The following is a 20,184-nucleotide window of genomic DNA, read 5'->3' as shown; positions in this document are numbered from 1 at the left end:
ACTTCCGGTATAGACTTCCGGTATGGACTTCCGGTGTGGATGTTGTGGCGGCGCCATCTTGCCTGCAGTAGGGTGCCTCTCCAATAAAGTGATGCAACAGTAAACCATTAAATCATAATTAGTATAGAAGTGAAAATCATTAAAGGACACTAAAAGGTTTTAAAAAGAAGACGACATCACATCAGAGAAAATAAAAACAGATAAAGGGGTGTGGATCAATGAGATTAGAATTGATCAGTGGATGAATAATGTATTGAGGAAAAATCATAAATAAGTAAGACCGATAGAGGGATCACAGATAGTCATGGTAACGAATAAATAGAAAAGAGTGTTAAAATAATAAATCAAAAAGGAAAAAAATAAACAAATAAGTAATACAATTAATCAAATTAATAAGAGATATAAAATGCAATCCAAAAGGTGAAATCACATCAAAGCAAGTCTGTAAAAAACGACAAAAATGCGTTTAACCAAATAGGTACTTGGAATTTTTTATTACTTAAAAATGATGGCCTGCATTTTTTTTCCATTAAAAATCTCTTTTTTAAAAGATATATTAAAAGATATATCCTGTTGCACATGTTATGTTCAGTTCAGTTCAGATTGTTTTATTGGCATGAACAGTTTAGCTAGTAGCAAAAAAAACAACACAAAAATAAGAATAAATAAAAAGTAATACATACAATTTCGATTACACTAACTAGATTTTTTTTTATATATATATATAACTCAATATGTTTATTTATATATAATTGGTCAATATAACACAGTTGATTTATATACACAATAATTACTACAACACTGTTAAATAGTAGACAGTTTATTTATTTACAGATTAATATAGGTAAACAAAGCAATCTAACACAGTTGTGTTTTTGTCAGAAGTTGCGATCTTTGATGCGTCGTCATCATTCCTTCCCGACGCGTCCTGATGATGTCATCATCCCGCGACAGGACAGCCTGCTGCTCTGGAGTCTGGAGTTGGCAGTTGTAGCGGAGGCAGGCGGACAGAGATGGCTGCTCCCACGGAGCAGTGCTGCGGCGGTGGTAGAGGCTCCACCGGGTGTTCACGGACGGTGAGGCCGTCGTTGCGGCTCGCAGTGCTCCTGCTCTCCGTGTGCTCCCTGCCGGCGGTCTCTGCGCTGGTGGAGGGCCTGTACTGCGGCACGGAAGTCTGCTATGATGTGCTCGGAGTCACCCGAGAGGCCACCAAGGCGGAGATCGCCCGGAACTACCGGCAGCTGGCCCGCAGGTACCATCCGGACCGGTTCAGGGTGGGAGAGCCGGGCATGGAGGAGGAGACCCAGGAGTCCGCCCACAAGAAGTTCCTGCTCGTAGTGACCGCATACGAGACTTTAAAGGTCGGTCCAGGTGTTTCAGAGAGTCAGATTCAAGATGCAACTTTTTAAGTGTGTGTTTATTTTCCTCATAACTGTGTTACTTTATCATAACTCCATTTAATACTCTTATTATTCTATTCACATCATCCCTGAGGCATTTTGTAAATTTCCGACCTTTAAATAGTAATACAGAAATTTAAAGCTCCAGTGAAGAGTTTTAAACTGTTTAAAAAACAGACTGAAATCAACACGTATGACTTAAAAATGCAAATAAAATCATCAGGAAAGTGACTTAATATCTTTATAAACATACTGTGATTGTCAGATAGCTGCCACAGGGAACAAGTCAGATGGGCGGGGGTAAAAGTTCTTCACGGGAGGTACTTATCGTGCTTTATATTTATACATCTTAATATCTAATCTAACAAAACTAAACTAGGATGTATTCCCAAGGACTCCTTATGATGCTGTAAACTCCAAGCTGCAACCTCTAGTCTAAAAAATATGAGTCCAATGAGGAAACCACATACACACCAATTCAAAGAAGACGATCTTTACAGCAGAAATAAACATGTTTACAACCTGGTACAAAAGACGAGTGTAGTCAGGATAGCTCATCTGTCAATTGGCACACAATCAAAAGGAATTAAGATCAAGAGTCTTCCAATGAGATGATCAGAAAAGTTCAGCATTGCAGGCCACGCCCCCAAATAGTTCCTGGATATTTGGGGGCGGGGCTTTCAGGGGGAGATTACCTACCCCAGAAGTAAAATTAGACCCTGGTTCCTGCTGTCGAAACACATATTTCCGCAACAGGTCCACAGTTTCTGCAGTTGAAAAGCACCTTTAGTTAGCTGTGCTCTCTGTAAACATGCATCTGAAAATATACGTTCTTTAAGGATGAAAAATAAAAACATAATAATGTCCATAACTTCCTGTATTTTGATCTCAATGTGAGCTATAAGTCTGAATGTGTGACTTACAGCATTATTAATTTCACTAATAATGACATTTTTAGAATTTCTCCATGATTTGTTTCCTCCTTGGTCTTAAAAATGTGCTGAACATGTTCGTCACACTGATTCATGAAAGTGTCAGTACTTTAAGACGGATGCAAACATGTCTTTATTTGGTAAAGTCTGACAACAGCATCGCAATCGGTGATAAGATCTAAATTTTCTGAGAGATGAAATCAGGAAGTTAAGAAGACGTGTGTTTACTCTCTGAGGTGGAAGTTCTGTATTTGTGATTGGAGATGCACGACTGAAGGAAAGGCAGATGTTGAAATGACTGGAAGGTTTTTGCGTCCAATCAGAAGGTGCCATGTTGACTTCAGAGCACAAATATGATAGGTCAAAGCAAATAGTGTGTAAACAGAAGCCTGCAGGTGAAGCAGAGCATTTCCTAAATGATGATATCAACTTAAGATTTTTATTTCATAACTAACCTTTAACTAAACACTGTCTTGTTGTCTGTGCGTGCAGGATGAAGATACTCGGCGGGACTACGACTACATGCTGGACCATCCTGAGGAGTACTACCAGCACTACTACGCCTACTACCGCCGACAGCTCACTCCTAAAGTGGACGTCAGGGTCGTCATCCTGGTCACCATCTGTGCTATCTCCATTTTTCAGGTGAGGAAGTCTCTCTACTTCCTTGCCGTAGAGCTCTGTTGAACTACTTACTTGAGTGTTGTTAAAAGAAGAGCTGATGAACACAACGTAAACATGCTCCTGTTTTGAAAGGTGTAGCTTGCATCAAATTTAAAATGTGTATATAATTTTAATATGAGTACCGGATGCAAAGATGAAGATGTTTTTATCCTAAACAAAAGACTCAAAGAGCACAAAAGAGTTCAGAAAACAGCGCAGAAATGAACATCATCATAAATTGTAGCATAAGAATGTCCCTCTCTCTCCCCTCCAGTATTACAGCTGGCACAGCAGCTACAACGAGGCCATCAACTACCTGGTGACCGTCCCCAAGTACAGGATCCAGGCCACAGAGATCGCCAAACAGCAAGGACTCCTCAACCGCCCCAAGGAGAAGGGCAAGAACCGCCGCTCCAAGGAGGAGATCCGAGAGCAGGAGGAGGAGGTGATCCGAGAAATCATCAAAACAAAGATTGACATTAAAGGAGGCTACCAGAAGCCCAACCTGTCGGACATCCTGCTCTGTCAGATCATCCTCTTTCCGTACTACCTGACCAACTACGTGGCCTGGTACGTGTCCTGGATTTACCGCTTCACCATCTGCAGGGAGGAGTACGGAGAGGAGGAGAAGCTCTACATCATCAGGTGAGTCCTCGCAGAGAGCTTAGCTTAAATACAGAGTAGGTGTGTTTGTCTTCTCTCACGGCGGACTCTCTTTGAACCCTCAGGAGGTACATGAGGATGTCTCAGTCTCAGTTTGACAGTCTGGACGAGCACAACAAGCAGACCTTCCTGGAGAAAAAACTCTGGATCAAAGAAAACTATGAGGTTGGTTTCTGAAATTATCTTCTCTTCTTCACTTTATCCAAATTTAAAACTATTAACACTATACTATCTATCATGTTCACCATCTTTAGTGTGAGTTAACTTTAATCAATCCTCATTTATATAGCATCAAATCACAACAAATGTTCTCCTCAGACTCTTTCCAAACAGAGCAGGTCTAGACCGTACTTTTATGTTCTATTATTAACAAAGACCCAACATCAAGACCGGATAAGATCCAGTCCCATCTTACAGACAGGACTCAGTCTGATCTCATCTTAATCCACCATGAGCAGAGCACTTTGCAGCATTTAGAAAGTTACAGTGGCAAGGACAAATTTCCTTTAACAGGCAGAAACCTCCAGCAGGACCAGACTCATGTTAGACACACATCTGCTGAGACCGTGTTGGAGAGAGGGATAGAGAGGGATAGAGAGGGATAGAGAGAGAGAGAGAGAGAGAGGGATAGAGAGAGAGAGAGAGAAAGAGAGAGAGAGAGGGATAGAGAGAGAGAGAGGGATAGAGAGAGAGAGAGAAAGAGAGAGAGAGATGATAGTGGTGAGACGGATAGTAGTAGTTGTAGCAGCTGGAGTCTGGCATGTTCACAGCAGCAGAGATCCAGAGGAACCTACGAGACAAGGGAGCTCAGGGACTCCATAAGGTCTATGGTTAGTAAGTTAAAATAACAGACAGACAGACAGACAGACAGACAGAGGAGAGAGGGAAAGACAAGATCCATGTGTGTCAGTTCCTGTGGCAATCTAAGCCTATAGCAGTCTAAGCCCATAGCAGCATAACTAAGAGCTGGTCCAAGCCTGATCCAGCTCTAACTATAAGCTTTATCAAAAAGGAAAGTTTGAAGTTTGATAACTGAAGGCTCAACCTCCCATACTACTTTTATAGACCTTAGGTACGCGGGAAAAAAATAACTTTATTTAAGTTTTTAGGTGGAGTAATGGTTGACAGTGCTCATATTTCTGGTTTTGCCCTCTCATTCTGCCTTTCAGTAAAAATGTCATGAGTGTAAACCTGGAGATCTTTGTTGTTCAGTTGTACAAGAAAGAGCAGGAGGAGGAGATGAAGGTGAAGATGGCGACCGACCCGAGGATGAAGAGGTACAGACGTTGGATGAGGAACGAGGGGCCGGGGCGGCTGACGTTCATTGACGACTGACGGCCACGAGCATCGTCTGTGACAAACACGCCTGCCTCAGTGCCGACACACACGGACACACATTGACACGCCGTGCTGCGTGGAGAAACGCCTGTACAGACAGATAACTGCGCCTGTTTATACAGCGAGAGATATTTTCATAGCAATCAGGACTCATAAAGACGATGTGGAAGAGGAATAAACTGTGAGCATGGGCTGCAGACTTTCAGTCATTTTTACATCATGTGGTTTTTCTTTTCAAACCGTCACGTCACGTTTTATTTTAATAAAGTTTAAAGTATTTTTTCTGTGATCCTTACCAGCTGATTTTTCTTTCACCTGCTGGTAAAGTAGGATTGACGAATGAAGTGTTTGTGCACGGCGCCATGCAACCAGAAGGCTACCAGTTTGTTCGGCAGCAGCCGACTACTGTCAAAGTGTCCTTGGGCAAGGAATCAGACCGCCGGCTGCTCTCTCTGTATGCTGCTTCAGATTGTGCTTGTGTTTTATGATGAATAAACCAGGGACAGAGACCATTTTTGTTTCTTTTCTTTAACAGCAGTGATAAATAATTAAAGGTTCATTCTGCTATTTCTAAACCATGGCCCTACTCTGAACATACTTGGGCTCTAAATGACTGAATATAAATGTTTTGACATTTCTTCAGCCGATGATAGTTGCGACATAATTTTGGGGACAAAGTACGTCCTTCAAAGTTCTTGTTTGTGGGCACCGGTTTGGCTCGGTTGGTTGTGCAGGTGCCCCATGTACAGAGGCTGCGGTCCTTGTTGCACTGGTCATGGGATTGATTCCCAGTCCCAGCATGATTTGGTGCATGTCATCCATATATTACGAGTTTTGCCCAAATAAGGACATGACTGACTTGATTGACAGGCGGGAACACATAGCTGTTGGCTAGGAGGCTCAAACCCCGCCTCTTTACCTCACACTAAGGCTGTTTTCGAAACAACTGCTACGGCACCTAAAAACCCCCATCAAACAAGAAGAAGGGTCAAACATCTGGGGAGTTTTGGCATACTGCAGATTTTGCTCTTGTTCACATACTACATACTGAATTTTGGCCAAATCAGTTTATACTGCTAGTATAGTAGGCAGTTTTGCAAACAGCCTACATTTAGATGAGTTCAGCATTTCCAATATGGCTCCCACTGCCTTCAAAACAGCGCTCAGGAACAGATTGGTGACGTCACGGATACCACGTCCATTATTTATACAGTCTATGGTCCCAACCCGTGTGTGGCGAGAGGATTTCTGTGGCTCCGTGAGTTGTTGCTGCCAGCCAAGTTATTGTTACGTTTCTACCACTGTGTCAACAGGCAGAGGAGGAATGTGACTACTTTCTATGGATTGATCTGATATGATGTGTGATTAGGTTGTACCTGATGTTGCTTCTTCTGTCTAGAATGAATCACAGCTGTTTTGGGGCTTTGATCGATCTGAACATTCTATTCTCCTTTAATGTGTTCCATTCTGTTCTCCTTTCTGTGGACTGATGTGATGTGACCTCAAATTGAACCCCGCTGGTTAGAAAATAAATGAGACCACACCGGCAGATTTTCCATTAACAATAAAAATTAACATATATTTTGAAACATACAAAAACAAACAATACAAGGCAGATAGAAGGCCAATGTCATTCCAAACATGAACATCAATTGTCCGTGATCTTTATAACAGTGAAATGTTCTGACTGATGGACTCGACCTTTGATTTCGTCAAGTCTCAATAATGATGCGTCAATAGTTCATCTTACTCTGTTCAGATGATCACAATCATACCTCTCTGTATGAGAAAACATAACAGATATACAAGTGCAGGAATGACAGACCTCTGGAGGATCTGTCTTCTTTTTTTAAGTGTGGTTACAATAAGAGCTGTAATCTGCCCGGCAACTCATTACATCATAGGAAATAATCAGACTGAAGGTTTTACACACTTTACTCTGATCTGTTCATCGTGAAGCACGAAACATCTGATGGTTTAAAGTCATAATGGACGGCTCTTCAACCTTTAAAGTGTTATTTTATGAGCTTGTTGTCTGAAGTTAAAATAAAACAACGGATGCTAAAGGTTCACAGGTAGCTGCTGCATTAAGTGCTAAAAAATAACTAAAAAATCTTCACAAATACTAAAATATTACATTAAGTATGATACATGACAACATTTCTGTGTGGTTGCAAATATCAGACAGGTCTTTTTCTACATTAATCATAAATCTAGGAATGCATAATGTTGGACTTATTCGCAGATATTTAAAATTCAAATATTTCCCAACTCAATTTGTTCAAATGCTGATTAAAATATCATTTTTTTCCATCAATAAAAAAAACATGTTTTTCCCCTGAAATCTGATCAATTCACATTTATATTCTAATAACTCTGAAAAAACTTGTAAAAAAACAAGTTCATTAAATTCTGACATTCAATGTGATAGACGCTCTTCTGTGCGCTATAAAAATGTATGTCGGACGTAATAGCAAATTTAAATTAAAATACAAATAAAATATGGAGCTTTGCTCAGGTTTTTCACTTAAGTAAGAGCAGTACTTGTTTACGTGACATCAGGTGAGACAGGGTGCTGATAATCATCTATCTATCATATCTTGGCTATTTAAAGCTCCAGTGAGGGGATTTTAACCTGGTTATGAAGCAGACTGAAATTAATACTGATGCCCCTTTATGACCCACGAAAGCAAATGAGACCATCAGCATGAAGATCAATTATTTCTATATAGTAGTTCTTTCTCTTTGAAAGCACTGCTGCAGGGTCTGTGTCGGACCAATTAGCAGCACGCTGCTTTAACAGCCACAGGGGGGCACCAAAAACAAAAACACCAAAAGTTCCTCACAGGAGCTTTAATATCTTGTTTTTAAAAAATGTTTTGTTTTTTTTTGCATTTTGTTTGGGATTTCTTCTTAATAGGCAAATAAGAATGAACCAAACTATTTGATCCAAGTCTAAGTGGCAAAATACGACTTTAAAATGTTCACTAAGAATAATAATAAGGCATAAATTAGACGTAGTTCTTACTATCAGCATGGGCCAAAAAGAGTTGGAAAATACTCCTGTTTGAATCAGCACGTAGTGTTTGTTTATGCAAAACCTTCAGTCTGGACTTTATCCAAATCAAAATGTACATTTGTTAAATGGGTAATTAAGCCCTCACTGGTTTTTAATCTCTTTATAACAAACACATCTGACTGTGTCCTCTCTTACTGCATACATACAGAGCTGATTACACTTCATTTATAAGTAAAAACTGGGAACCTTTTTAAGTTATAACTTTTTCAACTAAGACAAAAGTTTTTGGAATTAGGCGTTCAAAAGTGTTCACAGATACCTTTGAAACAGGAAACCGTACTCCACCGGTACAGGCCTTTAAATTTTAAGTTGAAAAACTCAAACTGTCTGATTCTTCTTGTTCTCCTCTTAAAGGTGCAGGTACTCTGTTTAAAGTTCAAACAGCAAGAAAAGTCCGTCTGTGACGAGATTTAGAACATCAAAACAATCCGCCAAGGACAGAAAGAGCTTTGGCCGAGGTTCATTTTTCCTCTCCTTCATTGATGAAGTAGAAAAGACGACACGAGAGCGAAATCCAAAAGGCTTGAGTGAAATCACGAGAAAAAGCTGCCCGATCATCTCTGACAACAAACAACTCAACGACAGGACAGGAAGGGGATTGGCAATTATACAAAAAGGCAAATAAAAAGAACCCCCGTGTTTTTGTTTTTTTAAAGCACAGTTTGACTGCGGACGTTTTCGGAGGATCTTTGAGCCTCTCATGAAGATTCAGTCTGAGTGGGTGAGATGGAGCCGGTGAAAGCAGCACAGCACAAGGGTTAAATCGGTCTCCTTTTAGTCCCGTACATCATCCAAAAGGCCAAAAACCATCACACTCGGGGGACATTTATTTCTCCCAGGGTAAACTACGACCACGCTTCAAATGTACGGAAGCCTGTGATTGCCAATTAAGAAGGAAAACACTGACTACTACGGTTAGTTTGGGAAATTCATTCCTACGAGCTACAAAGCTATGTGACGCACGACACGACAGGAGTCGTACTGAAGACTACAAAAGGAGAGGAAGCATCCCAGCGAATCCAACTAATAATTGATTTTTGACATACCATTAAAGGCGTTACAAAAATATGAAAGAGGAGGGTCTGTGCCAGAGGCTGTAATGGGGGTCCTCGACATGACAAAGTTTGGTAACCCCTGATTTCCCAACACTGAAATGATTTAGGTGTTTTGGAGCTTCAGTCAAATTCACGAATAAGAAGTTTGAATTATAATATGAATTTTGACTGGGAAAGTCGTCACCCTTCTTTAGTATCACATGACCTCTTTTAACCCTCATACTGTCCTCTTTTTTTCTTGTCATGGCAGAAATGGGCTTCTGTACATTTGCAATTTAAATCCTTACAACACTGATCTGTGTCGTTTGTGTTTGGAGTAGTGCGATCATGAATTGTTGTTCCGTCTTTAAATTCTTCTTCTCCTCTTTTGGGAGATGCTCCGTCCAACATTCAGCATCAGACCTCTCTCCTTCACTTCTTCCATCTAAGGCCAGGTGTGTTGTTGATGTAGGACAACCACCTGAAGACATCCAGGTGACTCCGTCTTCTTCTTAGTAATCTGGGATTAGCTGTGCCACAAGTTTTCTTCTGAAATATGCACACTGGAGGGAGTAAACTTCTGTTTGTTGAGACAGGTATCTGAAATGTTTTGGATAATTTCAAGTAAAATCAAGGACTTTTTTTTGTTCTTCTTGTAAGAAGGTCATAGATCTGTGTCTTCATCGTCACCAATCCATTTCTTCCAATCTGAAATATCCCCAGACACAAAAGTAGCCAAAGCTCGAGACGTATCCCTCCCATGTTTCTCCGTTGTGAGCGTGTTTAGTGTTTTATTTCGTCTTCGATGGTTTTGAGGATTAAGCACTTGATTTGGGGGGGGGGCGGGCTCAGGACGTCCATGGAGTCTTACGAAGTCTTGACCAGGTCGTAGACGTAGATGAGGAAGTCGTCGTCAAACTTGATGAAGTAGACGGACGGTTTGGCCTCCACCTGGTGGATGACCATGCCCGTCCGCTTGCCGCCGTCCTCTTTGGCGTACTCCACCTGTTTGCCCACCAGGCTGTCCACCACCTCTCCTGGCTCCCTCTCCGTGGGGACACTGTCGTCTGCAGAGGGAAAGAGAGAGAGAGAGAGAGAGAGAGAGAGAGAGAGAGAGAGAGAGAGGTATTACTGGATTTTACTTCATGCTAAACAAAGACAGCTGCAGGGACTTTTCATGCAGATTTACAGAAACAGTTATAGGAAATGCTAAAGGTCTCAGGGATCGATTACACCTGATGTCCACACGCCTCCTGGGTGAACACATCATACGTAAGTATCTTCGAGTACAAGAGGAAGCTTCACTCACTGGATTCGGGCATGATACGCAGGTCTCCCTCTTTGTAGTCGTCCAGCAGCTGGTACATGTAGAGCACCGGATCTTTCTCGTAGGTGATGTAGAACCAGGTGGTCATGATGGGAGCCCGGGCCAACACCATCCCCCTCCACTCCTCCTTCGGACCCTCCTCCGTCTCAAACATGTGCTCCACTGCTTTACCGATCATGGTGTCCGCAAGGTTCACGTCTGTGAGACGGGATTTAGCTGCAGGGAAACGTCACAATCAAGACGGTGCATGTAAGAAACACTACTCTATCACTTCTGTGTGATCATGGTCTCAGTCAGTCTTACCGAGTCTGTCAGGGAGCACCTCCAGACCCTGAACCCTTTCGTCTTTGTGGAGCTCCAGACCGTAAACGCAGTCGAAACCATCGTACTTGATCAGGTAGAGGGACGGGTTCACCGGCACCTGAAGGACAAACACACAGAAGACAATTCTGTTCCTTGTTTTGTTTTTGTTTTAAGTCATCAGTCAGTGATAACTCCTCCCTCTGTTACCTGGTCCAGCACGGCTCCTTTCCAGATCACGTGTCCTCCTCCTTCCTTCCACACGTGTTGGATTCTGCAGCCGACGATGTTGCGTCGAGGCGGCGAGAGGACTTTAGTGGTCGGACCGAGAGTGCTCTTATGTTTTCTACGAATCAATAACAAACAACACACATCACGATCTAAATCTTCCCTCTACGGAACGAATGAGTCTGCCTGTATGTGAAAAACTAACTCACTTGTGGGGATTCTTTTTCTTCATCATACTTGCAGAAACACCTGCATGCCCTGAGGAGAAAACACACGACAGAACAACCATCAGACCCAAATCACAACTTCATGTTTTTATAACGTGTTATAAACTTCAAACCATGGCGCCCTCATGTCCACATTTTGAAGTTTGAATACTTTGCACTGTGTTTTGAGCAAATCACCAAAATAAAACGACCTTGAAACATGAACATGTTGGTCTCTTGCTGCATCAAATATGTGCAGAGGCCTGCAGTGCAATAAAAACAGACATCACAGTCACTTTCAAGGGAAGAGGAAGTGCTGTGAGATGTCTTTTGCAACTTTCAGTGGAAACAGGCCCTTATATGTGTCATATTTCTTTGGATTAATCTTCATGCAAATTAACCAAACCTGAGTGCATCAGTCAGAAAGCATATTAAATGTTAAATAATCCCAATCTATGAGTGACCTTTCATATTGAAGAAGAAACACAACGGTAAAACCTTTAAACAATACATTAAGGGCGATTTTGAGTAAAACTTTATTATTATTTCCATTTTACACATTATGAGCACTTACCTTTAATGTAAGTTTAGTGACAAACAATTCAATAAAGTTAATACAAAAATATAACCTAATGTGTGTGTGTGTGTGTGCTGGCAGAGAAGTCGACCTCTGACCTGCATCAGCTGTGTCTCTGGGTCCCGGAGTGTTCTTCATTCATCTGGAGGCGGGGAGGCAGCCAGGCTGCCCGGCCACACAGCTACAACACACACCTGAAGAAAGCTTCAGAATAAGAGGACACACGTTAGCTCCAGAATCAGTGCCGAGCAGAAAAAACTGACAATAACTTCCCTTTATAGAAATATTCTACAGATCAGTCTGGACCTTTACTGACATCTAGTGGTGAGAGGACGCAATTACAACAATACAAGTCCTCATGGTGTCAGACAATGTTTCATGTTCATTACTCTTTTTTAGGTCATCTTTTTATCTGTATATAAATATGTAAATGTGTAAATGTGTGATCCGGTATCAATCAAATGTCTGTTAGCAAGCCTGCAGATTAATCACAGACAGTAAAGATAAATGATCGTTCAGTTGTGTTTACCCAGCCTCCAGTATTGAGGAGCGTTGATGAGATGTTCAGAGGTTTTCTGGAGGGTCCGGATTCAAACGCTCATCAACAGGACGACACCACGATCACACCTATAACAGGAAAACAAACATTTTAACTAAACTGAAGAAACATCAACTAAAAACTTGAGATCTTCAGTTACATTATGAATTAAAGCACCCCATCCCAGCTGTGTTGAATACTTGATTCTGATTGGTCCAGACCCCATAACAACCGGAGGCAACCAGATCACACACGTCACCAAATCAATCCGCAGAAAGGAGTCCAGCATGTTTATAAGTTTATATTGTCACCTCCGAGTGTGGCATAAACGCTACTTTCGGATATAATGAATAAAAAACATGAGGGATATTTTTATTATTACTCTTTATTTATTTGGGGAACACCAAACTTTAGGTTGGTGGTTAATGTGTGACAATTCACAGGCATTCTCTGTTCTTTTGTGAAGCACTTTGAGCTGCATGCTTTATAAATAAAAATGAGTTTTAATGTTTGTGTTTGTGAGCAGCAGGGGGCGCCAGTCAGCCGGTCTCTCCTCCGACAGTAAAGGTGTCTGATGTTTAAAGTTTTAGCCTCTGGGTGACATAATTATTACGTAATTCCCTGAACTCTGACTGCAGGCTGCATTATTAATCTGGAGGAATCACGGGCTCCATGTTTTATTCACCGCAGGAGCAAGTGAAGCTTTACTCAACACAAGCTCAGTGAAGAAACACTCATCAGATGCTCGGCTGAGACTGTGTTTGAAGTGGAGCCAAAAGAGTGCCTTGAACCTGCCTTGTTTTAATGACCAGCAGGGGGCGACTCTTCTCCTGAAGAGTTTGTGGTCTCAATCTCTACTTTCTAGTCTCTGTAAACACAACATGATGATATCTTTATAAATTATGGACCCATTCAGGGTCAAACAGACCAGGAAGCAGGGGCAGATTTAGGGCGGGGCTACCTGGGATTGATAGGTCACAAACATGCCAACCTTAAAAGTTTCTTGTTCAGTGTTTTCAATGTTTTAAAGATGCTCTGAGGAGGTTTTTAAAGCTTTTGGGGGGTCAAATTAGAATCCCACTTATGTGTGCAACTTGCAAACCAAGCTAGCAATAGCATTAGCTGAGAACAGACTGGCCTCGCCTCGCCTCCTCTCGTCTGACATGGGACTTCCACCAGATCTGTGTCCTGTCCGTCTCTGATCCGCTACGGTCCGTCTCCGTGCTCTCATCCGTCAACACCCACCGGTTGCGTTTTCCAAACGCAGCACGGAGCAGGACCGCCTGACAGCTGGAGTCATGTGACTGTTTGTTTACATAGTTGAGTGAAATACGATCTGGTGATAACACAGTGTTTTATTCTGAAAATTCACCGGATGTTTTTGTAATGTTTTGGTAACTTCCTGTCCCAATCCATCTGCTCTGTTGAGATTGATGCGTCGTGCTCCGGCATCCGGCAACAATAGAAGTGAATGTGGTCGCTTTAGACCCACAAAACCCAAACGTGGCAAAGACCGAAAGCCAAATCTGAGGTTTCAAATGTGCTTTACAGAAACCAGTGGGTGTGATCGTGGTGGCTTTACGTCATCTTTTTGTCTGCAGCAACAGCTTAGACTGCTTACTTCTCTAAAATAAAGAATTATAAACTGAAGAAACAAGCAACAAACAATCTAAACAAACAAAAAATAAGTGCAGCATTAAAGTTTTGCCGTGAATGTGCAAGATATTTTCTTTTAAACACATTTAAACTCAGATATAAAGTGTAAACACAGCCTGTGTGCCGGTGTGGAAGAATCAGAGCGGTGTGTGAGCTCAGCCCTCGGAGGATGAGCCTCTGAAAGGTTTCATGTCCTAAACATGAGACTTCAATTATTGATCAGCAGAGCCTGTGAGTAAAGCCTGTGGTGTGTTATTTATCTGCAGACAGGGTGTTGTGTAACATGGTCGACCCCCTAAATGCTCACTGTACCCTTCACTGCAAAAAACACACAAGCTGGGTTACGTAATGGAGAGCGGAGGGGATGTAAATGTCACCAGAGAGACGATGGCGACAGACGCACAGTGCACGACCTGATGAAACACACCTGACTCCTGAACCCTGATGAAACCTGCAGCTTCGTTCTCCTTGATATACATCTTAAAACAGCAAACTACGGAGGCAAGCGTTCACTTAAACCAGCAACAGAAAGATTGAAAACGTCAAATTTTTAAAGCTTTTTCAAGTTTTTACTTCACTTTAGTGTTCTGGACCAAACAAGGACTCAAGAGGAAAACAATCAACTCATTTGAAACCAGTTTGACGGATGTTTGAGAGTTAAAATCAGATCATGAGTTTCAGTTAAGTGACCGTCTGAGCTGAAACAGACTGCTGATTACCTGCAGAGGAAACTAACGGCCCAGAAACACAGATTCTTTGCTGCGTTTCTCTGCAGCTGCTGGTGATTTCCCTCCTGTTGCCACCAGTAACACACGATTAGTCATCTGTTGTCGTGAGAGGCCCGATGATGCCAGACGGCAGCAACCGAACATTCAACTTACACCAAAACTGAAACCTGAGACATGAAAATCAGTACTTCATGCTACACACGGGCTGAAGAATCCTTCCAACACTGAAGGTTTCTCTCTGTTCTGCACGGAAACATCTGGATCATATAAACCCAGCTCTGCCTATATACTGCTCAGACGTCAGGGGCTTTCCTTACATCTGTTATTTACACCAGCTTGAGTATTTTTGAGCTCAAACTTTGAGTAAAAATTGCAGATGTGATTAAATCCAGCAGAGCTCTCAATCTGCTCTCCTGCCCAGGAACATTCAAAGCGTGCTCTCATGTTTTACTGCTGCAGAGCTGCAAACACATAAAGATCAGGCTGTAAACATGTTTATTTCTGCTATGAAAATCGTCTCTTTGAATGGGTGTGGATGTGGTTTCCTGTGTTTCTGCAGCCAGCCTCTAGTGGACACTCGAGGAACTGCAGTTTTTAGCACTTCCGCATGGGCTTCATATTTTAAGACTGGAGGTTGCCACTTGGGTTGAACCCAGTGTTTAAAGACCCAACGATCGAGAGTATGATTGTCTGATTGAATTTTTTAAAGTTTACTCCGCCCTTCTGCTTTTACACTGAACGCCACATCGTGCATAACACATGATGTCCCAGTGTGCAGTTTTATAGCACGAAATGCATGAGCTTCACACAAACACACACACTCCTAACACTCGTCCACCTCTGTTGCACCTCTGTGGAAGCCGGCTCAGGGGCAAATCAACTCAACCCCGGGGTTCGGCCTTTAAGACTTTGATTAACGGCAAGGTTAAACCCTCCCGTCTTGAACGGTCTGTGTGAGAGGACCTTTTGGCACGCAGCCATGCTACAGTATAGAGTTGTGAATGCTTCTAACACTGCTGCACTCCTGGTGTCCAAAGAACTGAAGGAGAAGACGCTGAGCCATGACTACTGCTACAGAGAGCGGTGGGAGACTGTCAGGGGGATGCTGCAACCTGCAAGAGGAGGGTCACATGACAAACAGTCAGCTATCATCTACTATTTGTTGGATTTGCATTGCAGCCACATGACCCTCACACTGCAAATCACAAAGGTTCATCAAGTATGAGCTGTATTGATGATTTCAGTGCTGCTTTACTAACACACCTCATTCTACTGCTCTCCCTGCGGATGTTTTCCTGCACTTTTAGTTTTGGATCATTAAGGTGACGTCAGCGACAGCCCGCCTCATCCACACACAGATCACCTGTTGCAAAGTTGGAAAGTGAAAGTTTGTAAAGAGGTGAGTTATTTGGATACCTTTATAAATGTTTCTGCTGCAAATGTTAAAAGAAGTTTGGGTTTCAAAAATGCACAAACCCCCTCTGCTCTAATGATTAACCCCTGACCTCTAGAGATGAGCATCAGCAGGTAGTTGAAGTTTTACCTGCAGGATCAGACTCCAGGTGACCTTTGATTTGCTTATAAGTGAACCTTTCAGATGCAAATACAGGGACACAAAAGTCCCAGGAGTGTTGTATGAGTTTGCACTACCTTTGAATAACAATGAGAAACTCCTGCAAAAGGCTGCAGAACCAAACCCCATGTGAGAAATAAAGGATTTTACTGATTTTCTTGCAGCAGTTTCCGGTTTGTTTCTTTCATTACCTCAGCTGTCAGGTTACAGAGGAGGGCAGATTTGTTCTCCATCTTGTTATGAAGTTATTTTCCATAAAATAAAAATATATAAACATCATCTGCACTGTCAAAGCAGCAGGTTCTGCAGGGCCAGCGTCAGCCATGTTGCTCGCCTTTTTTTGCAGCCCCCTATCAGGGGGAAATGAAGCTTTCAGGGGCCTCAATCCAGCGTAGGACAGCGGGACTCTGTGTGTTTCATGCGGAAAAGGCAGATTTAACAGGCAGACAGCAGCAGACTGGGTTAGGTCTCCGGCTGTCTGCGTCCCCCGCCCCTCCCCCCGTCGGCGGGAGAACGTCAACGACAAATCGAGCGCTCAGTGTGTTTTCTGTGGCTGTTTACCTGCGGGCTGTCTCGCGAGCTAACTGACAGGTGCACGTTTGTTTCTGTCTTACCGTGTAAGGGTTTTTTTTAACAATGGAGGACGGGTCGGGGTGTCTCGCCTCCTGCTGCCTGTCCACAGAACCAGTTTCGACTCCACAGGAACCAGCAGAGACTCCACAGGAACCAGCAAAGAGTCCACGGCCATCTCACCGACGGGCGGCAAGATACACACGGTCAAACAAGGAACTTCCGGTTGAGCCTTTCAAAATAAAACGCGCGACTGAGTGGCAATAAGACACAAGAAGTTTTCTTTCTGTAATAAAACAAAATAAGAATTATGTAATAACAAGGTAACTATATTTATTTCCTCTAATGTTAACTTCCCATGTATTATTCTGATATCTTATAAAGTGTCTAAAAACTTGAGCCGGTAATGTGAAGCTATTTATTTATTTTTAATTTCATAGGACCATGCATTTTTGTAAATATGTCAGAGTTAGCCAAAAGGCTAGTTGACATCCATAGTCCCTTGCCAGACGTTAAAAGGCTCATTAAAAAGATCAAGATTTTTTTTTAAATTAAAGCTGCTGTGAGGAACTTTTAGCTTGTATCGGTTCTGGCGCCCCCTTGTGGACAAAGTGATACCTCTTATCTCTTGTCTGTAAATGCAAAATAATTGTCTTCAGACAATAACCTCATCCTGTTGTCTTTTAACATTTAGACTTATCTTACAATGTGATTATTTGCAATGAAAACAGCCATAAAAGGGTGTTTCTAAAGCAAGATGTCAATCATCTGTTCTAACACCTACCCCCTCAGAGCAGTTTTAGACATTAAAATGACAACAGAGAAGGTGGCAGTGTTGTTGTAGATGGTCTTGTTTGCTTTTGAGGGTCATAAAGAGGCATCTGTATCAGTCTTAGTCTGTTTCTCAGCCAGTTAAAAACTCCTCATAGTGCCTTTAAATGAAGTAAAATAAAATTAAAATAAAAAAGGGAGAGGAGAAACCAAAAAAACATTGGGCTTAAGTGATTTTTTTTGTGTAATTATTCATAATACCATGTATATTCATAATGCAAAACAGTGGATAATTATGTTGTAAAAACAAAAAGAAAAAGATATGAATAAATATAAGATCACAATGGCATAAATCCTTCAGGAAAATCAGAGATTTAAAAAATTGTGTCAAGAAAAGTGAAAAAAAACCCACTTAAATAAAGCTTTTATTTGATAAAGAATAAATTGGTGGGGCGCTGGTGGCCAAGTGGTCTAAGCGCCCCATGTATCAAGGCTTTAGTCCTCATCGCAGAGGTCGCCGGCTCGACTCCCAACGGATCGACCATTTGCTACTTGTCTTCCCCCTCTCTCTACTCCCCACGTTTCCTGTCTCTCTTTAGCTGTCCTACCAATAAAGGCGAGAAAGCCCAAAAATATAACTTATTAAGAATAAATTGGTGATATAACAAGAAAAAAGTTGTAACAATATGAGAATAACTTTGTAATATTACAAGAAGAAAGCTGAAATTGAATGTTGAAAAAAAGAATATCTCTATGTATGCCACAACGGCCGTTAAGATGTTATTTTTGCTACTAGTATAAAAATGTACAGCTTTGACTTTTTCTCCAGACATTACAACTATTAAAATCTAACTTATTAAAAATCTTTAATGTGTCCTTTATACTCATTTGTACAGTTATATATAACACAGAAATGAGTCAATGATACAGAGGTAGATCATGGGGGAAATTTTGATAAGCAGATAATTCTTTTGTTGCCCGGTTAAACCCTTTTTAATTGAGAACCTGGTTAAACCTATTTTTAATTATTAATACACTTTATTTTCTATGTTTCAATTCATATGTACTATTATATTAGTTCTCCAGGTGTTATATATGGTTTTAAACCATCACTAAACCATAATCTTTGACAGAAAGAAAATCTAATATAAAAGAATCCTCAGTAAAATATAACAAATAAGGATTAAAATCAGATTTTAAGTAAACCTGACACAATACAGAAGATACATTTGTGAGAGGTGGGTAAGAATTTCATCATGACGTCTGAAGAAACTCTTATTTTGTATTTTACTTTCACTTCCGGTCGTTCTACTGTTAGTTTGACGTCTCGCACTCTCTCCGCCCCTCGCTCGATCTGCCAAATAATGCAACCAGGAGGAGATACAAGGACGCTGACTGCTGCATTACTCTGTTTTTCCTGCTTACAGTGATCCGTCCTGCTGTTGCATGCGACAGAGGAGGAGACAGACAAAGAAGGACAGACAGGTAGACACATTAAGACAGAGAAGGACAGACAGGTAGACACGTTAAGACAGAGAGAAGGACAGAGAAATAGAGAAGAGAGATAAACAGAGAGCATGAAGATGAGAAGAACAAAGTGACGAAATCAGTTGATATAAATTTGTTTTTGGCAGCTTTTAAAGCTCCTTTAAGGAGTTTTTAGCTTGTCAGGAAAAAGGCTTAAATTAATATTCATGCATGTTTCTGCATTTCTTGTTTAAGAAAAATAAAATAAATGAGAGGTACTTCTTTGTCCACAGGGGGCGCCAAAACCAAGAACAGCCAAATTTTCTCACAGATGATTTGAAGCAACTTTCTCTCTTGTGTTGCTGAAGTGAGATTTTTAAAGAGATTACTGTCTCATATTTTGTTGATTGCATTGAAATGGAAAATACGTTTTAACATTTAGCATCCCTAGGATAACACGCTACGCCCAGTGTCCGGCACTGTGATACAAGGTAATGACCAATCACTAAAGCTACATCAACAGCAAAAGCGGCAGCAACAGTGACAAAGACGAATGTATGATTCTATGAATTCAACCCAGTGGAAAACATCAATAAACTAATGATAGCATTTATTTTTGCTCTGCATATCTGTGAGGGGGGAAAACACATATGACACAACAACAGGGGGTGAATGATACAACATGATACGATATGGCATAGCACGACACGAAACAAACAGCATGATATGACACGAAACAGAATGATAGGGTGTGACACGAAATAAAACGATACGATACGTCACAAAAAAGAATGAATGAATACATCACGAGACCAGACAACACAAAACAAAACAATACGACACAACACAAAATGATACAATATGAAATGAAACAACACAATACAACACAATACCAAGAAAAATTATAAGACATGTAACGAAACGATACGAAACAAAACAATACTACACGACACAAAGCGATATGACAGTGCATGATTAATGCCACTAACGCGACAGTGAGGAATCGAAAAACTTTTCATTTCAATCAGATCCAGACATGTGTAATAAATCAATGAATCAATTAAATGATGTCGTTGTGGCAGTAAAGTAACACAGAAACTCAAACAAGACACAAATTTGAACCTTCTTTTGATA

The 20,184-nt window shown here is 41.3% G+C and overlaps 2 protein-coding genes across 4 annotated transcripts; one reads left to right on the top strand and one right to left on the bottom strand.

Annotated features, from left to right (window-relative positions):
- Positions 1-924: 924 nt before the first annotated feature.
- dnajc25 (DnaJ (Hsp40) homolog, subfamily C, member 25) lies at positions 925-5,508 on the top strand. Its single transcript, XM_034709959.1, has 5 exons — positions 925-1,361; positions 2,825-2,977; positions 3,270-3,640; positions 3,724-3,823; positions 4,871-5,508. The coding sequence occupies exons 1-5, from the start codon at positions 1,014-1,016 to the stop codon at positions 4,991-4,993; spliced, it is 1,095 nt and encodes a 364-aa protein (XP_034565850.1). The 5' UTR covers positions 925-1,013; the 3' UTR covers positions 4,994-5,508.
- A 1,039-nt stretch (positions 5,509-6,547) lies between these two features.
- Positions 6,548-17,044, bottom strand: LOC117831412 (spindlin-Z). 3 transcript variants are annotated; one of them, XM_034710105.1, is made up of 10 exons: positions 16,857-17,044; positions 15,933-16,032; positions 15,682-15,781; positions 12,277-12,374; positions 11,846-11,951; positions 11,174-11,222; positions 10,947-11,082; positions 10,740-10,857; positions 10,419-10,652; positions 6,548-10,176 (listed from the first exon to the last, which is right to left on the bottom strand). In XM_034710105.1, the coding sequence occupies exons 5-10, from the start codon at positions 11,883-11,885 to the stop codon at positions 9,977-9,979; spliced, it is 777 nt and encodes a 258-aa protein (XP_034565996.1). In that variant the 5' UTR covers positions 11,886-11,951; positions 12,277-12,374; positions 15,682-15,781; positions 15,933-16,032; positions 16,857-17,044; the 3' UTR covers positions 6,548-9,976. The 3 variants fall into 3 exon arrangements, with proteins under 3 accessions (XP_034565996.1, XP_034565998.1, XP_034565995.1); XM_034710107.1 differs by lacking the exon at positions 15,682-15,781; XM_034710104.1 differs by lacking the exons at positions 15,682-15,781; positions 15,933-16,032.
- Between the last annotated feature and the right edge of the window lie 3,140 nt (positions 17,045-20,184).

The sequence above is a fragment of the Notolabrus celidotus genome, chromosome 19 (assembly GCF_009762535.1).
Source record: "Notolabrus celidotus isolate fNotCel1 chromosome 19, fNotCel1.pri, whole genome shotgun sequence".
Classification (NCBI taxonomy): domain Eukaryota; kingdom Metazoa; phylum Chordata; class Actinopteri; order Labriformes; family Labridae; genus Notolabrus; species Notolabrus celidotus.
This window is presented reverse-complemented; position numbering and strand designations above follow the sequence as displayed.

Coding starts and splice junctions, on each gene's coding strand:
- dnajc25 (XM_034709959.1), top strand. CDS start 1,014: ATGGCTGCTCCCACGGAGCAGTGCTGCGGCGGTGGTAGAGGCTCCACC. Junction 1,362..2,824: donor CCGCATACGAGACTTTAAAG/GTCGGTCCAGGT, acceptor CTGTGCGTGCAG/GATGAAGATACTCGGCGGGA. Junction 3,641..3,723: donor GAGAAGCTCTACATCATCAG/GTGAGTCCTCGC, acceptor TTGAACCCTCAG/GAGGTACATGAGGATGTCTC.
- LOC117831412 (XM_034710105.1), bottom strand. CDS start 11,885: ATGAAGAACACTCCGGGACCCAGAGACACAGCTGATGCAG. Junction 10,858..10,946: donor AAGGAGCCGTGCTGGACCAG/GTAACAGAGGGA, acceptor TTTGTCCTTCAG/GTGCCGGTGAACCCGTCCCT. Junction 10,177..10,418: donor GCGTATCATGCCCGAATCCA/GTGAGTGAAGCT, acceptor TTCCCTCTGCAG/ACGACAGTGTCCCCACGGAG.